Below are 23,748 nucleotides of genomic sequence, written 5' to 3' on the forward strand. Positions count from 1 at the left end.
GGCTTGCCATTGCTTGCCTCCATGTGGGCTGAGAGAATTCTGGGAGAACTGTGACTGGCCCAAGGTTACCCCACCAGGCTTCTAGTGCAAGAGTTGGGAATCAAACCTGGTTCTCCAGATGAGAGTCCATCAAGCTTCATCACTACACCACGCTAGCTCTTAACAGTGCTAAAGGATCTTTTAAAAAATAATAAGTACAAATGAATGTCCTTCCTCCAAATTATGTTGGGAATATGAAAAGTCATTTGTTTAAAATTCATGCCCGTCACCAAATAACGGATCCTATTACGATGGAGATGATAGAGATTGAACCTATGACCTTCTGCAAGCAAGACAGAAGCTCTGCTACTGAGCCACTGCCTGACCATTACAGTGCTGTCCACGCACTAAAGCAATAATTTGCGACGACACAGTTTTGGCTGCAAAGGAAAATCCTGTTGGGAATGATAGCTGTAACTATAATAATGGAAAATGTAGCATGCTGCCTTAGCCGTGGAACATTTTGTTAGCGCTATATGTGAAGCATTAGATGTGTATACTGGCAAATGTAGAGAGCCAGGAAAACTGTATTTTCAACGGCAGCCCAATTCAGACTAGATAATGTATCTTGGCATTAAAGAGTGGAGAAACAGGGAATTAATTAGCCAGCTTCCTTTAGCCAAAATACATCTACTTGCCTGGCTTATATCATAAAACCGTATAAGTTTGTTTCTTTGCAGAGAAAAAAATTCAAACAAAACACCGTCTGTCCAACTTTAGAATACATTAATGTCTTACGAAAACAATTTTGCTGACTTCAGTTTTTTTTTAAAAAATGCATCCTGTTAAGACCAATTTCTGAGTTATAATGTGTATCATTTTCCCACTGTCCATGTCAGCAAGTAAGCAAGCACCCAACCAAAAGTAATTTTTTTTAAAAAAAGAGACAATATTTCTGTTTTACTAAGAAACTTCATGGAGTTCTCTGGAGTTATGTTTAAAAACTTTCATTACATTTGATTAAATTTACCTGTTACCAGGTAGCCAGCTCATTCCCCCTATTGCTTTGTGGAGACTTTCATTAATTTTCTTTCGTGGATACATTTCAGATGAAATTTATAGAATTAGGGGGGGAAAGAATACACAGACGCACAAGGCTGTAGTCAGGGTGGATCAAGCAGGTGTACCAACCTGCCTTGAGCAATGGTTCTCACAACCTAAAATATTCTTGTTAAGGAAAATAATTTCTAATTGGTGACGTGACCAATGAGGATTTTTTTAGAATATTAACTTGCTTATTTTTTAAAATAAGGAATCAGTGTCAGCCAGTGTGCTGCAGGCATGGTAGAACTCCAAACTTTACCTACCTACCTGCCCTGTCCAACTGTATCCACTCCTGGTTCAGGATGGATTTTTCAAGATGGCCACCATCTTGATAACAGGATTGGTATTATGACCTATGAGCATAAAAAATAAGTTTGCCAGATCCTGGTTGGAAAACTTCTGAAAATTTGGGGATGGACCCTGGGGAAAACAGGGTGGGGTACAATGTCATAGAGTCCACCTTCCAAAGCATCCATTTTCTCCAAGGCAGGGGTCTTCAAACTATGGCCCTCCAGATGTTCATACACTACAATTCCCATGAGCTCTACCATTTGGCCATGCTGGCAGGGGCTGATGGGAATTGTAGTCCATGAACATCTGGAGGGCCATAGTTTGAAGATCCCTGCTCCAAGGGAACGGATCTCTCTAGTCTGGGGATGCGGTATAATTCTGGGGGATCCTCTGGTCCCACCTGGAGGCGGGCATTCTTGGAGGCAGGCCAGCCAGGGGACTTCAAATGGCAATCTTCAACATTTTAAGCAATCTGAAGTGGATCATTTTTTGGATACAGCATCAAAGGTTTGATTGTGGTATCCCTAAGTTAGGGTGTCACTGTTCAACAACTGGAAGACAGTGATACTGATTTATTGTCGATAGAAGAACCTTCCTGCAGAGGTGCTGTCAATTTTCCTTCTCCTGGTCTCCTACATGCATTGTTTTTTGAGGAAGGTATCCATGGGGAATATGTAACAGTTTCCAAACTTTTGATTTTCTCAGTAATCTGGACCCACTCCTCTACACTCTAATCTGGTGAACCAGGTTTGCTTCCTCCCCCCTTCACACGAGACCTCCTGGGTGACGTTTGGCTAGTCACAGTTCTCTCCGAACTCTCTCAGTCCTACCTACCTCAGAAGGAGTCTATTGAGGAGTCTGTGGATGAGGAAAGCAGGGGACTCCTTACGGGTGAGGAAAGCAGGGATAAAAATCCAAACTCTTCTTCATAATCTGACCTTACTTAGCTTTCAAGATCTGATGAGATCAGGCTTGCCTGAGCTATCCGGGTCACAGCAATGACTGTTGCAGTCATATAAACACACGCACATTCACAGTGTGAATATCTGACAGTTGGTGAATGTAAATGTCCACATGTAAACGCTGATAATCCCAGACTAATTATGATTTGCATCCTAAACTTTGCTTCCCTTTGCACCTTTTCCATTCATTGCACATGCAGCCCTCCATGACGAAGTGCTTTCTTTTGGCACTAGGAGCTAGTCTTCTCATTTTAAAAAAGGAGATGCCATTCTCACATGAATGAAAGCTCCTCCTACCAGGGGAGGAATTTGCAACATAAAAATGTGTAGTGTGATTCCAAGCCTTTGGGAACATCCTACTGTTTGGATATCTTCCAGTAAATATGAATAGCCACCTTGCAAAGTGCAATTTTCGGCATTCGTTTGGATCAAAGAAGAGGGAAAATAGGTATGATGCTTTCAAGCATTCACAAAATTTTACCTGGGATGGTTATAATTCACATGCGGATGTCGGCAGCCACTGAATTTTGACATGCCCTGGAACATATGTATATATATATGAAATGCAGTACAAAAAACATCCAAACTGTGCATTGCTTGGGAAATGGAGAAACAGATTTGTTTCTCATGTTTTAAAAAAAAATCAATTAATGAAATGTTTACTCACAAAGATATTAACAAGCAATAGATTAGCCCAATATTGTGAATATTAAAGTTTTAAACAATGCAAAGCTGTCTTGCTTTTGGATGGAAAATTACAATGTAGTTTGTACGACGAAGGGAACAGTATAATTAGAACAGCCGAGCTGCAATTTCCGATGCCAAAAGAAAATATAATGAAGTTGCTGGAGAGATCTGGGCTCCAGTTGCAGCTGATTTGAAAAAAAAACAACCTATATTCAATATTTCAATTAATTATAGAATTCCTACAGCTGAAAAGTTAAAGATACATTCACTGATTTTAATTTTTTTTTTTTTGCTAAATGTTGACTTCATTGAGCTGTTTCCTCTGATCTGGCATATTGATTTCTTGTTGTGAAGTGAGCTGTTCAAGCTCCATTTAAGATTTTCATCTTGTATGTAGCCCTGAGCACATCCTAGCGCCATAAATTAGTTAAATTGCACATTTATCACAAATGTTATTTTAAGATACTGCGTAAATGTGATGGCTGGAAGATATACAGTAGACAGGAACAAGCCACAACTTGGGGTGGGGTTAGACCAGGGTCACCTTGATCCACCTATGATTTAAAGCTCATCTTTGGCACCCTGGCCTCAACTCATCCCAATTTCAATGCACCACTTTCCTTTCAAGGGTTATTTTCAATGTTTCTCTTTCTCACGCTCGGGAGCTTGTTATAAAACCCTGATGAAAATCATCACCTGCAAAGAAAAACATGAGGCTTGAAGAGAGTTGAATACCCACAGCTGGATTTACGAATGAGCTATTGGCCCTGTCATTGGCATTGGTGGTTCCACACCTATGAAGCATTGCTGATATTTTCATGAGTGGGAGATATTTGTGTCTTACGGGACTCTGATGAACACCGCCAACAGAGTGTTTAGGTTGAGATGAGATTATTGCAAGAGCAACGTTCGTTCTGTTATAGCTCTAGGAATGGCAAGCCCAGATCCAGATCAAGACATTGAACCACCCAAAATGCTTGGGGTGCAGAGGAACCATCTCTGCAGCTACCTTGGATGGACGTTTTATTTCTCTCAACCCAGTTTTTTTGAAAATCACTAGTGATTTTTTTCCCCTAGAGACAGGTTGATGATGTCTCCTGCTTGCCAATGTGAACAAAAGCAGGTACATGTCTTCTCTGATACTTGTCTGCACAGGGGGCTGCATCTGAGGTGGGTTACATGGGGGCTTCCTCTGTACTTCACCTTTGATGGATCCCAACGAGCGACCATGCTGTGAAAGGAAACACACACTATCTCTGGTGCTGCCTTGGCAGCATGTAGAACAGTGGTGGCGAACCTTTGGGACTCCAGATGTCATGGACTACAATTCCCATCAGCCCCTGCCAGCATGGCATGCTGGCAGGGGCTGATGGGAATTGTAGTCCATAACATCTGGAGTCCCAAAGGTTCACCACCACTGATGTAGAAGCACCTCTGCAGTATTTCCTAGGCCCTTAACAATTTCCTAGGCACTGGGAAACAGTGACAACTGGCAAACCACACCTTCTTCCAAGTGATGCCTCCTGTCCTAAGCAGTTACCTAGATCACTTGTGTGACCTCATCAAGGCAGAAATAAATCTTCCTCCATCACCAGGTAAAACAGGGTAAGCCATTAGACTTTGGCCCTTTCCACACAGCAGAAACAGAACATCTTAAGGACTTTATAAAAAGCATTGGGGGGAAGAAGTTCACACAGCTCTCTCCCCCAAAACGTTTTTAGGATGTTTTATTTCTCTCAACCCGTTTTTTTAAAAATCACTAAACTAGTGATTTTTTTCCCCTAAAGATGATGTCTCCTGTTTGCCTATGTGAACAAAAGAAGGCAGGAGACACTCTATTTCTCCTGCCTCCGAGCTCATACTTTCATTTTCACTGCAGTTACACCGTCCATTTTGTTGTGGCAGAGATTCTCTGCCCTGCCTCTGCCATTTGGTGAAGGTTTCCCACAGAGGTTTCCTCTGCTTGCAGCTCATCTGCACACAATTTCACTGCAAAAAGTACATGAATAAAGTTGGTATTGCCTTTCTTAAAATTTTGTTTTGAGAAAGATGTCTGCAACGCTACAATGACACAACACAAAAATCTGCAATATGCACTTTTTGGAATCAATGTAGCTTTGCAATCATCTGTCTCAAAATAAAAACAAAAAAGGAAAATGACACGCGTGCAGGATTGCCAGGCAAAGCAAACTTTATTCATGTACTTTTAACAGTGAAATTGTGCACGGATGAGTTGCTAGCAGAGGAAACCTTCAGCAAACGGAGGCAGGGATGGAGATTCTCTGAGGCACAAAATGGCAGGAAACGGACAAGCTTCAGCCAGTTAGCAGAGGGGGGGAGGTGAGAAAAGAAACCATTTTGGCTGGCAACACTTTTTTTTGTCTCTGTAGAGCAAAGCAGAAAAAAAAAACCCCTAACGAATCTTTTAAAAATGTGTGCAGGATGTTTTATTTCTGCTAGGCAGAAAAGACCCTTGTCATCAAAGGCCTACCACGGGACTGCTATTGTCCAGCAACGGCCATATAGATCCACCTTATCTGATCTGATACTTATTCCAGTCAAGACCACCCTGTGTCCCCTGACAATAGTGGGGATTGGGAGACCAAAGAGCCCATTTGCAGTGATTTAGCAACAATGGTTTAGGAGTTGTGGTTCTTCCAGGCTTGAGCAGTTGGGCACTTCAACCATCCAGATCTTCAGGGCAGCAACCAGACGCCAGAGGATGTTGATGATATTATCCAGTCAGGGGAAAGTATACAGGATGTACCATTATGGGTTTGTCCTGAAACATTGTGTGGAAAAATCTTGAATATAATAATTAGGTTCCCACTGGCCTACCTCTGCGCATTTCCTAGGAATTCAAAACAGCAGCAGAAACATGGCCACCATTTTTCCCTTCTATATCTATAAACTGCTTAGTATTATGCACATAACGCTAAGGTTCAGGATCGCTGGTCGAATCCCCACTACCATCTTAGCCAGGTTTCAGAACACAAACTAACCAGGTTTGAGGGACGACCTCCCCGGTCGAATCCCCACTACCGTCTTAGCCAGGTTTCAGAACACAAACTAACCAGGTTTGAGGTCATTTGTGTTCTGAAACCTGGCTAAGACGGTAGTGGGGATTCGACCGGGGAGGTCATCCCTCAAACCTGGTTAGTTTGTGTTCTGAAACCTGGCTAAGACGGTAGTGGGGATTCGACCGCTGTTTATCATTTACAGAAGATTCAATATGTAGCATAAAGATATGTAGATTTGCTTTCTGCATATACCTTTTCAACCTTCAGAGTCTATCTTTCTGTATAAAAAAAGATGACGTGCTAAAGAAGATTAAAATGGCAGCTTCTATGGTTTTGTTCCCATGCCAGTAAAAGTTCCTCATTAGCATGTAAATGTCCTTGTTTGGCTGAGTGCTCACTCAGAAAGCCATACTAAGTAGGTCTATTTGGAATCCTACTCAAATCTATTTAACAAGGCTTAAGCTCGGGAAATTTTCTTAGACATTCTTATCTTCTTGCTCTGCTATCAGTGTTGTGCAAAAGGGAAAACATTCTGAAATCATAAAAGCCCTCTTATTTTGTACCTGCAGTTACCAGAATGTGAATAACTGTAAGTACATGGAATATGTTGCTGCCAATGCATACAGTTATCATGTTGCCTGAACAGGGGCACCACATGTATTTCACAGAAATGGATTTTCCAGGGTTAAGATTAATGTGAAACCAAGCTGTACATTCAAACCAAATATGCACAGTGCCCCTGTACAGCCAACTTACCATCCATACGTACAGGGAGCGATGTGTTCCTGAGACATCCAGCAACTAGTTTTGCAGTGTATGCAGACATGGTATCTAAAAAAGGCTAAAGTTGCAGTAAAGTTGCCTTTCTGCGGGGATTTCTTTTTTAATTAATTGAGAGTAGATGGAAGAGGTTCTGTAATCTGCAAAGAAACCTACAAGAGCGTTTTGTGCTCAAAACACCAATCATGCATTTAAGAGGCCAAGAGCACCAGCATTTGATTGGGTTTGTTGCTTTGCCACAAACGTTGCTTATAACCGCCCTTCTTTACAGTCAATCTTCTTGGAGGTTTAAAGGGGAGATATAACCCACATTTCTAGGGGGGACTAAAAGAAAAAAAATGCAGCCTTTGAATATTTGTTCCCGTGCTCTTTAAATGTTAAAGTTCACTAAAACTCCCCGTGATTTATGTATAGATTTCAACTGCCAACACCTGGCAGATGAAGAAGCCGACTCAGGCTCCCGTCATAAACAGCAAGCGTACAATTTAATTTTTGTAATGGCTGCTTTCGTTAGTTACGTAAGCACATTTCAGGAATATCAAATTGTGAAATCACAACAACAAAATTCATAGCAAACAAAGAACAATTTTAATAGCTTGACTGGTAGCAAGAAAAAAAAGGTTATATGAAGAGTGCATGCATCGATTGGTGCCACGTATCTAACAACTCAAAAACAGGGCACAGAGTTAATCGCGGAAATTCTGGGTCTGTGCTTTCACATTTACAGCCGCCAATACTGGGTACACATAGATTCATCGCCATGCGGAAGTGTCAGCTGTCAGTTACTTCTGCAAATTAACTGCCAAAAATGGAGACGAACGGAATCACTTAGTGTGCTGGTAACCACGGGTTACCTTTCATATGCCTAAAGATAAAACTGCAGTCTGAAATCTTGGGAGAATAATTAGGAAGAACAAAAAAAAACAGAAAGTTACCAACTGAAATGAAACAAACAAACCAACAAAAAAAGGCATTCTACAATATGAAATAACAACCAAAAGCTCTTATAAATAAGTAGAAGAGAATATTACAGAATGCCTCATCATAACTTTTAAGCAAAGTATTACAGTACACACATTTTAAAGGCTTTTTTTTTATCAATGTTTAGGAAATACAGTACAAGATCTTGTTTCTTGAATTCTCCCGCCCCCAAATAGATTTAACCCTTTGAGCACTGAGTTGATTTTGAAAATTTCTCTTTCGAATTGTTTTTTTTATTTGTTTTTACTAATAAATACTTTTATAAGTCATGTTGTGCAAAATAGGTCTAATGCATGCCAGTCCGTGGCTTCTGTTATCAGAATGGTTTTTTTTTAAAAAAAAGGTAGCAAACAACTAATAAATATGTATAATTTAAAGATGAACCTCTATCAATAAAGATGCACTGTATAGCAAAAGAACAAAAGAGAAAAACCAACCATACTTTGCTTCAAGAATAATGTTTCTGAATACTTTATAAATGCCATCTGTCGTATCTTTCATATAATTTACATTGTTCAGATGTTAAAAGGAAACCCTTTGACCTAGAAAAGAAATATACATTATTATTTTATATATTTATATATATAATATTTATATATTTATAGGTACCACTTATACTTGGAGCATATCAGGTACAAAACCAATCATTGATTTTTTTAAAAAAAATGTCGAAGAAGAAGAAACGGAATTGTCTACAATCACATTTTCCATAAGAGGATTTTGAAATCTGCACAATATATACATCTATGTTTCAATGTGAAAATAATATATTTTAAAATTTCAAGGTGGGAGTCACCCCACCACATGTAGGAGTCTGTTAGTTAACTCCAAAGGTATGCCCAGTTGGCCAGATTCCATGCTCCATGGCAGGAACTGTACTACACGGCCAAATGTGCAGAAAGAATCCAAGGGAAAGGAAAGCCATTTCCCCTCCGAGACATGCATGCACACACCACAGAGAACCAACGGCAAGGACTGCCAGTTCATGTTAGCTACGTGAGGGACCAGAGAAAAGGACCCTGCATCTAGACTGCTAATATTGGAAGCGCTTTCACAAGGCATCAGATCCCTGACGTAAGAGTGGTTTGGGATGTCACAGGAAGTGCCACCAGCCAGATGCCCGGCTGGCTTGTGCATCCAACCAGCGACAAATTGCAATTCAATGCAACATCTCAATGGAAACCCATGCAGGCTCCATGAGCAGTCCTTCAGTTGCTGGAACGAGGCCTAGCTAGCTGGATGCACAAATGATTCGTGCACACGGCCGGTGGTGCATCTCACTCAAGCCAGATTCTTAACGATATCTGGATGCGTCCTAAATTGGAAGGGGATTTTTCTTTTAAAAAAAAGAATACATCCACATAGTTTTTTTAAAAAAAAATTAATGCAAAAGTGCTTCAAAGTACTCAGAGGGCTAAAGATTTACAGGGTGCGAACCGACCAGCACACTTAGTCACCATGAAAAAAGTGCACCAGAATTAGTTAATAAATGCTTAATTAAACTGTCTTGTTTAATGCATGCAGTTCTGAGGCATCGGAGCGATGCACATCAACTAAACCCCAATTTACACAAAGTTCCAAACACTTACCACTGCGTTTTAACCTTCATATTTTTACCAGTAACAACAGCTGATTATGCACCTCTATTAAACACTATACAGTTATACAAAAAAAGAAAGTAGAAGAAGAAGTTCAGGCCAGAGTGACACCTCCGAGTTAAAATAAGAATTATGTGCCGAGAACAGAAAAGAGAGCGCTTTAAGGCGTGTTTGACAGTTTTCCTCAAAGCTAAGTACAGTTGTGACTGTTTCTCCTTTTTGTCAAACGCTACTGCTTCTCTAACTCACAGACGTACAAGAGATGGTCCTCCGGAGACTTTCCATGCGTTTTACTGAGATGGAGCTTAACGGCGTGTTTGCTCGCAAAAGTCCGATTGCAAAGTTTACATTGGTAAGAAGTCCCTATTTCATCCTCCGGTGATGGCGCCAAATGTTTCTCAGAAGGTGACTTTGTTTGTGCTATCTGATTGTGAATCTGTTCGCTGGACAGTTTGGACAAGTCTCGTAGCCGGAAACCTAGATGCGACTCAAGGTGACTGATATATGTTGAAGGAGTTCTGATTTGTGAAGCACAGTCATTACAAAAGAATACCGGATGTCCAGTGTCCAAATTTTTGAGGAACTTTGTCCCCCCTGTCCTTCGAAGCTGGTATTTCACATTGGCCAACCAGTGGCTAATGGTGGTCATGGAGAGTCCGGTAAACCTGGAAATGTGCATTCTCTCCTGAGGGCTCAAGTCCGACATGATGTATTTCCCCTCTGACGTCTGCCGTAAACTGGCTGCAAACTGGGCCTGCAGGATGAGCAAATGTTGAGGGTTCCGGTGCCAGAACCGTTGCCGTCCCTTCCCCTTTTCGTGAGCTAAAATCGCCTCCTCTTCGGTTTTATTCCCTATGCGTGGATCCGTCAAAACAGTTTGATTTTTCAGATATGCTAGAAGGTGTGGAAGATTTTGATGTGTGACTTTCTGTCAGGTTCTTCAGCATATCAGATATATCTGACAAGGCATTCTCGCGTAGCGGTGAGTTTGACATGAATGACACAACCGCAGATGTCTTTGCTGTTGTCACTGTAGATGAAGAAGAAGCAGACGATGCCGATGTGGATGACAAAAGCGCTGAACCTAAAGAGCAGCCTTTGTCACTCTTCCCTTTCGTCAAATCTATGGGCTGGTCATTGTTGACATGATAAAAATAACGGTCTAAGTGGTCCGATTTTTTGGACTGTAGGGGTGGGGTAGCCACAGCAGCCTTTTCAGCTAAGCTGTTGCTCATTTTAAAGAGCATGCTCATCGGGTCCAGGGCTGGGAGAGAGGGCTTTGCTGCCTTTCCAAGGTGAATGTTCATGACAGACTGTAACGCGCTTAATGGATTCACAAATGGTTGTTCGGGAGGGTGGTCAGTAATAATAGCTGTGCTGCTACTCAAGGAACTTGAAATGGCCTTCACAAGCTCCTTACCATTTTCCACCGGCTCCCCTGTTGGGCTGTCCTTACAACTCTCCCTCTGAGAAACCGGGCTATTCTGTTGGCTTTTAAAACTAATGTCATTGGAGGTGTCCATTTTGAGCTGCTCACTGACTTCACTACTACACGGCGACGGCGTTGCTCTCTTCAGTGGCGAGAGTTTCCCTCCTTCGGGCTCCTTCATTTTTTCCTCAACTTTGGCCACTTTCTCTGTGACCTTTTTGACCAGCTCTTCCATGGCATGGAAGTTAGTCTTTGGCACAGGGGAAGTCTGGCTGCTCGGCGGGGAAACTAGAGGCTGGCTTTTGGTTGGGGACACCATTTCCGCATTTGCAAACATAGGTTTTAAGGACGTACTTTTCCCTGAGGAACCTAATGACAGCTTCATCATGTTGGGGAGCTGGTAGGCAGCATGAATACTGGGGTAGCCACCCCAACTTGGGGTGCCATTTTGAGCTTTGTTGATAGCTGACGTGACTGTGTTTTCTAAAGACTTTAAAATATCTAGCCCACCTTTTGGACTCTCTTCCAGGTCATTTTCAGTCAAATAATGATATTTTGAGGAAATATCATATTTCTCCTCTTCGTCGTTGGATTTCTCCTTGTCTTTCATCTTGTCGTCAGCAATCATCCTGTCTTTATCAACCTCTTTTTTTACTTCCACGTTTAATTTTGGAGAGATGCTACATGGTGTGTTGGAAGGAGACGTGAATGTAGTGGCTGCCAGTGGTACAGATTGTACTTTTTCATCCAGCAGCGCTGTGATGGTGGGCGTAACGGGGGCTTCAATAATAGGTTTCCCTTTCTTCATGGCAGAGTTGGTGACTTTAATGAAATGTCCAGTCACCATCATGTGGGCAGTGAGTTCCTGCAAAGTATCGTGGGAACTACCACATTCCATGCACTTCAGAATTTGAGATTTCCTTGCCTCGAAATGCCAGGCATAGCTGGCACCATTCTGGTGTCCGTAACGATTATTTGGCGTAATGTATGGATTGGAATTCTTTTGCAGTGCATCGCTGGTGTCCGAGATGGTTGCTTTCGGTGTCCCACCAGTAGAATCGGGAGAACTTGGAAGCTCCAGCTCCAGGGACGTTTTCTTTCTTGTGGCTGGAATTATTTTTGCTGCTACAGGGGTTACAGGTTCCTTCAGAGGCACTTTTTGGTAATGTTTCGTTTTGATCATGTGAACACTCAAGTCTTGAAGCGATTCGAAAGAATGGCCACAGTACATACACTTTAGTACTTTCTGAGCATCTTCCTTCCCTTCCATTTCAAGCAAAGAACGTTTACGAGGTTTGGACCATCTTTTCGGGTTATTGTTATCTGTTTCATGGTTGTCATCCCGATAATGTCCTGTTTCATTCATGTGCACTGTTAATTCTACTAAAGTATCATAGGCAGCACTGCAGTCTTTACAGCGGAATTTACTGGCTCCAGTAAATATGGAGCCATAAAGCTTGCTGCTTTGTCTGTACAATTGAACTGTGCTGAAAAGGCTCGGCTCGGGAAGGATTCTGTTCTGCGAAACTTGCTGCAGCGTTTTCGCCATGGCAGTCTGGTGCCAGTCGAAGCTTCCGCTGCCGCAGCTGCTGCTGCTACTGCTGCTGCTGCTGCTGCTTCCGTTGTTTTTTTCGGAGGTCGGCTGGTGGAGATTCAAGTTGAGGTTGGACCAGTAGGAGTTAGACAGGAAGTTGTTGTAGACGGCTTTCATCTGCTCCAAGCTGTCAGAGACCACGGACTCTTCCAGCTGGATGGAGACCTCTTTGCTCTCCTCCTCGTTTTTGATGGAGCCGCTCTCGAAGTCAGCCATTCGGTCGCTGGTCTCACTGATGTGTGACTCGCTGTCCATTTCGTGGCTGGAAAATTCGGCTGCCGGGGAGTTTTGATAGCTCTGGCAGTTCTTACTGAAGTCCTTTTCGGGACAAGCATACTTTGCGGAAGGTTCTCCGTCTACCATGTTCTCGTCCGATTCTACGTCATCTTCGACCATCGCGGCTGCCTTCATTTCATCTGAAACGTATGCTGTCGTGGTCGAAAGAGGGGTGGGGGGGGGGGGAAACAGAAAAAAAATCAGTGTTAGTGATTGCTGGCCTCACTGTACACTAGCAGCTGGCATGTTTCAGTCAAAGAACTGCATTTATTTATTAAAATTAAACAGTTAAAATCTAGCGTTCCTTCCAAGCAAGAGGAAGGGGGGAAAAATCTGCTCTTCAAACATAATTTGCCACCTTATTCTTCTCAAGGGGCAACAGCTTGAAATTAAAACTAAATTTGAAATTAATGAAGCACATTCTGGAGGTGGCATTCATTTCTAAAGTAATAAATTACTTGTATCAACCTCAGAGACAGCAGTTCCTGTCTGTCAATTAATATGTCTTATGCTTCTCCTACCCCTAATGTATTTCTTAACAGACAGATTCACAATTTAAATTAAGCAGATTTTTTATGCCTAACATTTTTGAGAACTAATCTTTAATAAAACATAAAAAACATCAATAAGAACTCCGGAAAGTTAAAAAAAAAACCTGCACTCAATTAGAAGAACATTAAAAAGCTCATATTTGCATTCTGAGACTTCTCAGCAAGGCAGGTACTATATTGAGCAGGGGGTTGTCCCCAGAAGCTATTTTAGAGATGCTTCTGCAATTCTCCTTTTCTGAATTTCTCCCAGAAATTTGGAGTTCCAGATAACTAGGCTCCGATTTTACCAGTATTTCCACGAGCACAAAGATTGCAGGGTGGGTATGGAGAAAAGTCACGAGGGTGGGGCCACGGAACAATTGCCAACCTCCAGCTGGTGGCTGGAGTTCTCTTGGAATTATGGCTGATCATCAGACCACAGAGAGTTCTCCTGGAGATAATGAAAGCTAAGGAGCGGGACTATAAGGCATTACATCACTGCTCCCTCCCCTGCACAGCCTCTGTCCTCTTCAAGCTCCACCCCCAAATCTCCAAAAATTTCCCTTCCCAGGGCTGGTAGCCTTGGACACAGAGCAGGAGGAATTGCTGTCCCTCCAACCTCGATATTAAATTTCTGTATTCAATACTAAGCACTGTGCGACTGTCAGTGGCATAGCATTAAGGGGATGGGGTGTGTGCCATGCCCTGGGCACACGCCAGTGTGGGGGTATGGAGTGGCGTGGGCGCAGGGGCATACGCATGCCAGACCGTGGCACAAAGTTCCCCTCGAGTCCAGCCCCTGGGAGACTGTACATGACGAAGCAAATCTTTCCGGCATTCCTTGTGGTAACTGCTTTTGTTTCTCCCCACGGACTTCTCTACATTACTGGTGTACATGTACACATTTGTAAAATACTTTAAAAAATCAATGGATCTTAACTGATATGAGTGGAGGTGATCTAGCTGAAGGAGAACTTTCCCACTCCACCCCCCCCCCGCCCCCCATTCCCAGGCTGTATCCTCCTGTGCCCCCTGAAATCCCATCCTCAAGAATCAGTGGACTCCCAAAACCAGGCGGAGGCAAAGTGGGACAAGAAAAGAGATAAAGAAGAAATAGCGTCCAAAGTCTAAAGGCGATGTGGTTTCCGGGCTGTTTGGCTGTGATCTTCTATTCAGATGCCTCACCTATTGACCTTGCTATCTCTTTTGCTACTCACATGCTACACTTCATTATTACTCACTTGCCAGGCCACTCCTATTCAGATGCTTCACTCTGTTGGGGATTACGGGTATATATCCTTAGCCACTTGCTTTCTCTTTTTCCAACTATCAAGGATCCTTCTGAAGATTTTGCCAGCCACAGATGCAGGGTGAAACGTCAGAGAGAGAATATCACTGCCTTTCAGAACTGCACGGGGACGCCACAGCCCGGAAACCACACAGCACCCCCGTGATTCCGGCCATGAAAGCCTTCGACAATGTCCAGCATTAAATTTTTTAAAAAAACATCCTTTATATGAGTTTATGTCCAGCATTATTTTTTTTTATTTTTTAAAAACATCCTTCATATGAGTTTATGCCTGGTTACATGAGCATTCTTTTTGTGTGTTTTCTGAACAACACACCTGTGCAAATCAGTAAAACACTGTACGGAAATAGATCCGTGCAGTTATACAGAAAGTCACATCGAATGTTCTAGCAATACATACACCTTTACCTGGCTAGCCCAGGCTTGTCTGAACTCAGATCCCTGGTTAGCACTTGGATGAAAGACTACTAAACAACTCCAGGGTTGCTACGCAGAGGCAGGCAATGGCAAACCACCTTTGAAATTCTCTTGCATTGAAAATGTATGGGGTCACCATAAGTCAGCTGCAACTCGATGGCACTTTCCACCACTATCAATACATATGAGCAATACAAGGAGGTGGAAGAAGGGCAAAAGAACTGAGGGACTGAAAGATGTCAGAAATGGCACAAACTCCAATTCTGGAATCATCTGTCGAAATTCTCAGGTTGAAACTGGAATTCAGGAAGCGTGGGACTTGAAAATGCGAGCCAAACCTCTAGGACAGGAAGAATTGGCGGCACATCCGCATTCTCGCTTGCTGGGCGTGCGAAAAGTAGCTGCATTTCTGTCACCACCTGAAGTTAGAGAAGCAGGGCAGAGGAATATGACTTGAAGAAAGCTTTGAAGTGTGTTAAAAAAAAAAGCATCTGAGCTTTGGAGAGGCAGACGTTGGGAGAAAACCAGATGGATCAACACAGAAATATTATTCTAACCAAGATTGAACATCTCTATTATCCATGTTACAAATGTTCCAATTACAATTACAAAGGGCTCTTCGACCTAAAAGGAGACAGAGAGAAGGAGAACAGCTGTGAGCTCGGGGAAATTGGTATGCTGCCCTTCTCCTTCCAGGATAAATATATACAAGATCTTCCAGTGGACATTACAAATGTCAAAGTGTTTGCTCTGCAGACTACTTTGTCAATATTTACTCCCCATAAGCTACATGGGTAACCAGCAGAGATCCTGCACTGTACCTTCCTTTGTTTGGAAGCGGAGGGTCAAAAACACCTGTGCCAGATGGCTGTGGCTAATGATTTGGCAAGTTATTCCAAGCATTCTGTGGACTTTGCCTCTTGAAGCTGCAGGTTATATGGATCACAAAGCATAATATCCCCAGTACCTTTTTTAAAGAACAATCTGAAAAGCCCCCCACCACTCCCCAAGGATCACTTAAGCATTTTTTATTTATTTTTGTAAAAAATATTTATTCCCCGCCTTATGCCAAATCTCTAGGTCGCTTGCACAATAAAAGGTCACAAGGGTTATAAGGATGCCGATGAAAATTACACTCTGAGAAGAGGGTGAAGACAGGCAGATGCAATGGACAGTCTGGAGTAGCAGCCCCCCTTTAGGGAAATTCCACTATTAAGACTGACAAAAGAGCAGCAGTGGCGTGGGAGGTTAAGAGCTCGTGTATCCAATCTGGAGGAACCGGGTTTGATTCCCAGCTCTGCCACCTGAGCTGTGGAGGCTTCTCTGGGGAATTCAGATTAGCCTGTGCACTCCAACACACGCCAGCTGGGTAACCTTGGGCTAGTCACAGCTTCTCAGAGCTCTCTGAGCCCCACCCAACTCACAGGGGCCCCTTCCGCACACGCAAAATAATGCGTTTTCAAACCACTTTCACAACTGTTTGCAAGTGGATTTTGCCATTCCGCACAGCTTCAAAGGGCACTGAAAGCAATTTGAAAGTGCATTATTCTGCACGTGCGGAATGAGCCAGGGTGTTTGTTGTGAGGAGGGAAGGACAAGGAGATTGTAAGCCCCTTTGAGTCTCCTACAGGAGAGAAAGGGGGGATACAAATCCAAACTCTTCTTCTTCTTCAAAAAGTATTTTGGTTGGAATCCCATTAGTTCTTCAAAGGTGCCACTGCGCCCCTGTTTAATTTTGCTCCAACAAATTAATATGGCTCTTGGGCTCATTCCGCACATGCAGAATAATGCACTTTCAAACTGCTTTCAGTGCTCTTTGAAGCTGTGCGGAATGGCAAAATCTACTTGCAAACAGTTGTGAAAGTGGTTTGAAAATGCATTATTCTGCGTGTGCGGAAGGGGCCTTGGTCTCTGGAATTATCATCATCACAGATTTTTTTTTTGTATTGCATGAACTCAGATTAATTTAGGAGTATGAAAGTTTTAGTATTCTGACAGGCTGATTTTCTCAGCTGCTGTCTGACTTCTGCACTATAGAGCCGATAACAAAACCGCTGGATATTGAACCATGAGCCACACAATATATGGTACAATATAGTTCCATCCTTGTTTCTCTATCATATCATATAAGGAGTCCTGAAATTTGAATCCTGTTCCCCAAACCCAATCAGAATGCATACATCTCTTTTCTATTTATTTTTTAAAGTTTCCAGGCCTGTGTGGATTTTTGCAGAGCCCCCAAACGAGTGATTACTTATTGATTTAGTGACGGAAAGCTTGGACAAGCGACTTGGGTTTGGAATCCAATTGAGGCTACTGCGCGGCGCCATCAATTTGCACAAGCCAGCAGGACTTGGCCCAGTAGAGAACGTGTGCTGCAAGGTGTATATGCAGACTGATTAGAGTGGAAGGAATGATGCTATGAATCACAGTACTTGGACTTTTCATAGGTCCTCAGCCTCTGGAAAAGGCCTCTGTTTTATAGCTTACCGGTGTTCTGTAGGGATATGCAGACTGCAGCTTCTGAGCAGCAGGAAAACAAAAACACCCAAAATCTCAGAGCAGAAGGCCTAACACCCTTATGTGTTGATGGACACAGTACTCAGCCACACAATCAATAAAATCCCAAATCTACCTTGGAATTGTTCATCAAAATGCACCACGTCGAACGATGTCTTGGATCTCACCCTTATTCTTCTTGGCCTTGCACCATTTCCCTCTACACCTCAGCATTATCCCCTGTCATAAGAACATAAGAACAAGCCAGCTGGATCAGACCAAAGTCCATCTAGTCCAGCTCTCTCTGCTACTTCGCGAAAGTGGTAACCTACCAGGAATTGCCTCCTTTGGGGAGCTCACATATAGGATGTGGGAACCGCCAATGGCTCTTCTCGCCAAGCTGTTGCTCCCGATCACCTGGTCTGTTAAGGCATTTGCAATCTCAGATCAAGGAGGATCAAGATTGGTAGCCATAAATCAACTTCTCCTCCATAAATCTGTCCAAGCCCCTTGTGCCCCTGTGGATCCCATATCTATGGCATAATCTTTTTGGGCCCCTTCTCCATCCTTCACAAGCAGAAAAGGCTGTTGGGTCCCTCTCAATAGGTCGGCATGTTTATTCTCCTATGGCATGCTTGGACAATGGATGTGTCAAGAGAAGACTGTTGTGCTCCAAGTAAGGATGCAACTGGATTTGAGAAATGAACTGTGCTGATGTTTTTAAAATCCCGTTTGGGGAATCATGGGAAGAAACTACAGTTGTCTTATCATGCAAAAAAAATTGGGAAGCCCCCCTCCCCAAAATACATTATTAATACCTTATTAATATTGTTGAGTTTATTTCATGAAAAAAACGTGGCTGTTCCACCAGGTTTTCCACCTAACCAGTCAAATTAAATGAAAAGATGTCACTTTTTTTGGCCTCCGGGGAAGGGGTGTAGTGGGGAGGGGGGCAGTTTTTATTCACCTGTTTTAACATCTATTTATTATTGATTTTAGCAATTTAGTATTATAGTGTTTGTATAGTGTTTGTATTAGTATGTCACATTATGCTAAAGTTTTAATTACTATATTATTGTAAATTTTTAATGTTGTAACCCGCCTTGAGCTCTACAAGGATAGGGCGGGATAAAAGTCGAATGAATGAATGAATGAATGAATGAATGAATGAATGAATGAATGAATGAATGAATGAATGAATGATGGCACTTTGAAGAAATCTGAAAAGCAAAAGAATTCAGCATGATCCAATCCACTTCGGACCAACAGCCAGTGTTCCACTTCCCAGCTCTACGTAGAATCATAGAGTTTAAAAGACTTGAGAATTTTCCAACAACCTGAAAATGCTAATATTGGAATTTGTTTTTTTGCAGGATTTTTAAAACATTTTGGGGACTATTAAACCTGAACCTGAAAAATACTGACAAAAAGGTGCACCCCGTAATAATAGATACTCCAAACACTATTGCCCTTACAATGGGAGTCAGGGCACACGACTTTTAGGATTGGTGACTGTTACGCTCTCTACTCTCCACTACTAAGCTTCTGAGGTGAGCAAGAAGGAAGTGTGTTTCTGACTTTAATTCAGAGAAAGGTGTGCCTCAGCTGTCAGTTTGGGAAACACCAATTCAGCAGGATCAAAGCAACACAGCTGAATAACCAACATGTCAAGGCAATCTTGCTGCTGCTGAGCACTGTACGAAACAATGCTCAAATGGTCCATTGGATGGTTTTACAGAATGTCTGCCAGATGCGAAGCCGAATGTTTATCTTGCTGATTTGCATTTGAAGAAAATGAGCGTTTTATCACATGGTTTAGAAGGACAAAAAAAAGAAGAATAAAAAGCGTATTGCAAAATATGACCAGAATCAATTCAGCCAATGCTGTGGCTTATAAAAACAGGGAACGCAGAAGGCACCTTTTGATGCTAAGTCTATTCTATGCTCAAATTTCAAAAATAATAATACGTGGATCAAAAATATTTTTATTTTTCCTTGTTCTTTTTTCATTTCAAGGATGGCTGGGACCATTATTTGCTTTTTACTTTTTCAGCAACTTCCCTGTTTTTGCTTGTTTCTTTATGCTATTTGTGCTGCTGATAAGAAAACAGGTGGCAATTTTAAGGGTGGTATTTTTTTCCCAGTTTCATTAAGGTGGACGGTAAAACAATACAACTTCAGTGCCATCCAACAGTGAGGAAGCCATTTAAAAGAAACCTTGAACTTTTGAATTGATGAACAGTTGTCACAGAATTTAGTAACACCCCTTCCACCTCCACTGTCATCAACACAATCCAAATGACCCACACTTGTTGCTGCTAAGTGAGAATAGTTCCTGAGACAGCATCATATGTGTGGTTAAAGAATGGAACTTTCTAAGGTTAAGGGGAGTTGGTATATCACAGAGGTTTTGCCTTTTGCCATAAAGTTACATGGTTATGATGCATCTCACTTATGACAACCTCATAGGGGTTCAAGATAAGAGATATTCAGGGGTGATTTGTCATTGCCTACCTCTGGTAGCAACCCTGGACTTCCTAGGTGGTCTCCCATCCAAGTACTAACCAGACCCAGTCCTGCTTAGCTTCCAAGATCTGATGAGACTGGGTAGCCTGAACTATCGACGTCAGGGTTTTTACCCTTCTTAATATACCAAAAAAACCCTTCTCTATGCATTTTCTTCCTTCCTTTCCAACATTTGTGCTTACCCATTTTCTTCCTACCTCCCCTACCAGCACAACTTGCCTGTACCCATGGCTGCCAATCTTAGGTTGGGAAATTCCTGGAGGTTTAGGGCTTGAAAGTTGGTACAACCAGATTTGGGGAGGGAAGGGACCTCAATGGGTATAATGTCATAGAATCCACCCCCCAAAAGCAACCACTTCCTGTTAGAGAAAAAAAAATCCTGTTACATCATTTCCAAACTCCACCCTCCCAGGCACCACCCTCAAAACCTACTGGCATTTCTTGAGGAAATGCTGGCAACCCTTACCCTGAGAAAAAAAACTACAACACATATATCCCCCTCTGGATTTCCAAAAGGCTGGCATCAGTTATTTATATTCAATTTTGTATTCAAACAACTCCTGTGTCTCTTTTGTACACATGAGGATCTGATCTTTCTACACAGTGACACATGAGCACTCAAAGCCTGGGGCACATCTATTATCCCGCTATTAAGAAGTTCTATTATTTTAACCCAAATCTGTCATTCGGCATTCACTGGTGGGGTGGGGGAAGAGTTAACAGAAACTCTGCAGTAGAAGTTTTACCAAATCTGGCCTATGAACCATTGCCAGAGGTACACAAATGCCACCACTTCCTGTCTAGTGCCAGCATTTGGGTGACATCTTTTTAATCACGTAGAAGAATGTGGCACATTCAAGGAAACGGATCTGAGATTCACAGCCAGCTTGGAGGATGTAAGTAGGCTCAGGCATGAAACTTCTCAATATGGCTCTAATAGCTCTTAATTATTATAATTCTTCACTGAGCAAACAGATGTTGAGAAGAAACCTTCAGCGTCCCCCCATATGATTCAAGAGTGTTGATTCAAACCATTCTGCTTCTATCTAGCCTGTGAGTTACTTTGCACACTTACTGTAGTAAAGTTTTTTTTTAATCCCAACCAATACCCCAAGGAGCAAAGGCCCTTTCCGCACGGGCGGAATATGGCGGCCTGGGGACGGCAAAAACGCTGTCCCCAGGCCGCCATTCGCACAGGGGGCACAGCTGCTGAGCAGCCACGCCGCCCTCGCGCCGCCCGACCGGCTCCAAGCCGGCGTTTCGCCGGCGTTTCCAAACCACGCTTCCCCAGCATGGTTTTTTGGAAACGCTGGCTGGAAGCCGCTGCCGTGCGAAAGGCAGCGGCTTCCAGGGGCTTCCCCCCCCACTCCCTCCCTTCACTAACCTGCTCTCCGACCCTCCGGCGCATCACCGGGGCCTGGGGACACGCCCCCCTGCTCATGCGGACAGTCCCGGCGTCGTCGGGTCGGCGTCAGCAACGCCGACCCAAGCCCTTCCACCTCTGTGCGGAAAGGGCCTTAGAGAAGGGTAGACGGCCACTTCTCCACATGTGACCCTCACAAAAAAAACCATGAAAGAGGGATCAGGGGGCCTAACTTCAAAGGAACTACATGACAGAGTAAAGCTTTGAGCTCAGATCTCTCCAGTTGTAGTCAAAGACGCTAACAACCACAACCCACTGGCTTCTTGTTCAAATCAGTAAAGGTGTTTCATTCTCTCACGATTTATCTTGGTTGGCTTGCATAGAATCTTACACCTGCCATGCCTATCTTGCATGCATAAGACATATTTTAGATCAGGGAACACTCCATTCCCCTCCTTAAAATCTAAAATGGAACAGCTCAGTAGCAAAGGTCCTATGTGGTTCTTTGGCTCTTCATATTTGAGTAGTTATGCTTACTATCCAGTGTTTCCCAGGTTAAAAGTGAGTCACGCATGACCACAATAATCCTTAGAACACTCCTGAAAGACAGGCAAGCATTATTTTTATTTTGTTCATTTACATGTCACCTTTCAGCCTCAGAGAGGCACCCTGGGGATGATAAGTATTTAAAACCATAAAACACAGTGGGATATCCAGAAGTCATGAACTAACTACGCCTTGAATCCAAGGAGATAAAGCAGGATAGAAAGGCTCTAAACAAATTACGTATGCTAAAATGAAAATGAGGTAAAAAGAATACTACCAGCACTGTACCATCAATAGCCGTCAACGCCTTCCAGAACAGAAAAATGTAAAAAATAGCCCAGCTGGATCAATGGTATACTTATGGTATACTTATCCCAGCGTTCTGGCAAAATAATGCATTTTCAAACCACTTTCACAACTGTTTGCAAGTGGATTTTGCTATTCCGCACAGCTTCAAAGAGCACTGAAAGCAGTTTGAAAGTGCATTATTCTGCATGTGCGGAATGAGCCTCTGGGCCTTTCCCCACTTACCGTAAGCCCCGCGCTACTCTCCTCATGTAGCCCAGGATCCTGGGGCACTCCCCACGACAGGTGCGGTGACAGCGCAGCCGCCCCGAAGCTGCTGCTGTTGCGCCCCCTCAGCACGCGGCATCCCTGGCGCTGGAGAAAACGACGCTTTTTTATGACCGTGCGCAGAGCGCAGGGTCGTGGGGACGCCCAGGCGTGCGCCAGGGATGCCACGCGCTGAGAGCAGTGCGCGGCATAGGGGGGGATCAGGGTGAGTGGGGAAACGCCCTCTGTTTCCAACAGGAGACTGTCAGATGCCCTGGGATGTCCATAAGCAGAACTCTCACCTGCTCATGGCTCCCCAGCATCGGACAATCTGCCTCTAACCCAGAAGTCCCACTTCACCTGTCATGGTTAATAGCCAATAATAGACCTATCCTCAATAAATAATAAAGTCCAGCCAAGTGTTGCCAGGCTTCCATGAGTAAATACTAAGAGGTTTAGATGAGTGATGCCACATTCTCTGTGATGCAGAGGATGTGAAAGGCGGAGGTTCAGAGAGTGTGACATCACTTCCTAGGAACCCTTATAATCTCTGTGGTCTTACCGTATCAATTGGGGAAGTTCCTAAACATCACCATTGATACTATTGAGCGCCCCTTCCCTCATTTTCTTTCTTTACGGCTTCTCAACTGCCAGAGCTACCTCAACTGTATGAATGCACTGGGGCCAATAGGGGAAAAGGTTCTAATCGACGCAGCTGGGCGACCGGCAAATCGTAATCCTAATTTAACCCTCTCTTCCATCTCGTTGCAGTGAGTTCCACAAGTCAACTGCTTGCTGTATAAAGTTAAACATTTTATTATTTTTTTATTGAAGGCCAGTATGTATAGCAAAGAATGGGATTTGGTCATCACCTTGGGTCATGGATCCTCTCCTTTGCTACTAAGCCAAACAAATGCAGAAGCGTTAAAGTGAAGAAATCGCAGCATCTGATATTCCTTTTCTTTTTGTTTTTTTCCTTCTACATATATGTCACTGCATTTGTGTTTTTTGTTTTCAATCCTTCTGGCATTTGTACAGCCATTGATACACTGGGAGGGGAATCTATCAGTGAAACATTGGAAACAAATCCACTGGTTTGGATCCCCTGGATCTAGTCTGCTAGCAAATACATTTCCCCTGGCAGAGCTTCTTTTTTGACAATTGTGTACAATGGGCAGGATCAATGAGACACAACCCACTGTTCAAAATTCAATAGCCTTTTCAAATGGCTTTTTTTTTAACACCATGGCTTTTTTTTATTGTAAATCATGGCATAGAGATATTCTAAATAACCAAAATAGACCC

The 23,748-nt window shown here is 43.0% G+C and overlaps 1 protein-coding gene across 1 annotated transcript in view; it reads right to left on the reverse strand.

The window, feature by feature from the left end:
- Positions 1 to 7,900: 7,900 nt before the first annotated feature.
- TSHZ3 (teashirt zinc finger homeobox 3) overlaps positions 7,901 to 23,748 on the reverse strand; it is a 127,416-nt gene continuing 111,568 nt past the window's right edge. The window contains 2 exon segments of the mRNA XM_048515729.1: positions 7,901 to 10,246; positions 10,248 to 12,853. Coding sequence (XP_048371686.1) covers positions 9,632 to 10,246; positions 10,248 to 12,853 — 3,221 coding nt within the window. The 3' untranslated portion in view covers positions 7,901 to 9,631.

Source organism: Sphaerodactylus townsendi, linkage group LG14 (genome assembly GCF_021028975.2).
Source record: "Sphaerodactylus townsendi isolate TG3544 linkage group LG14, MPM_Stown_v2.3, whole genome shotgun sequence".
Classification (NCBI taxonomy): domain Eukaryota; kingdom Metazoa; phylum Chordata; class Lepidosauria; order Squamata; family Sphaerodactylidae; genus Sphaerodactylus; species Sphaerodactylus townsendi.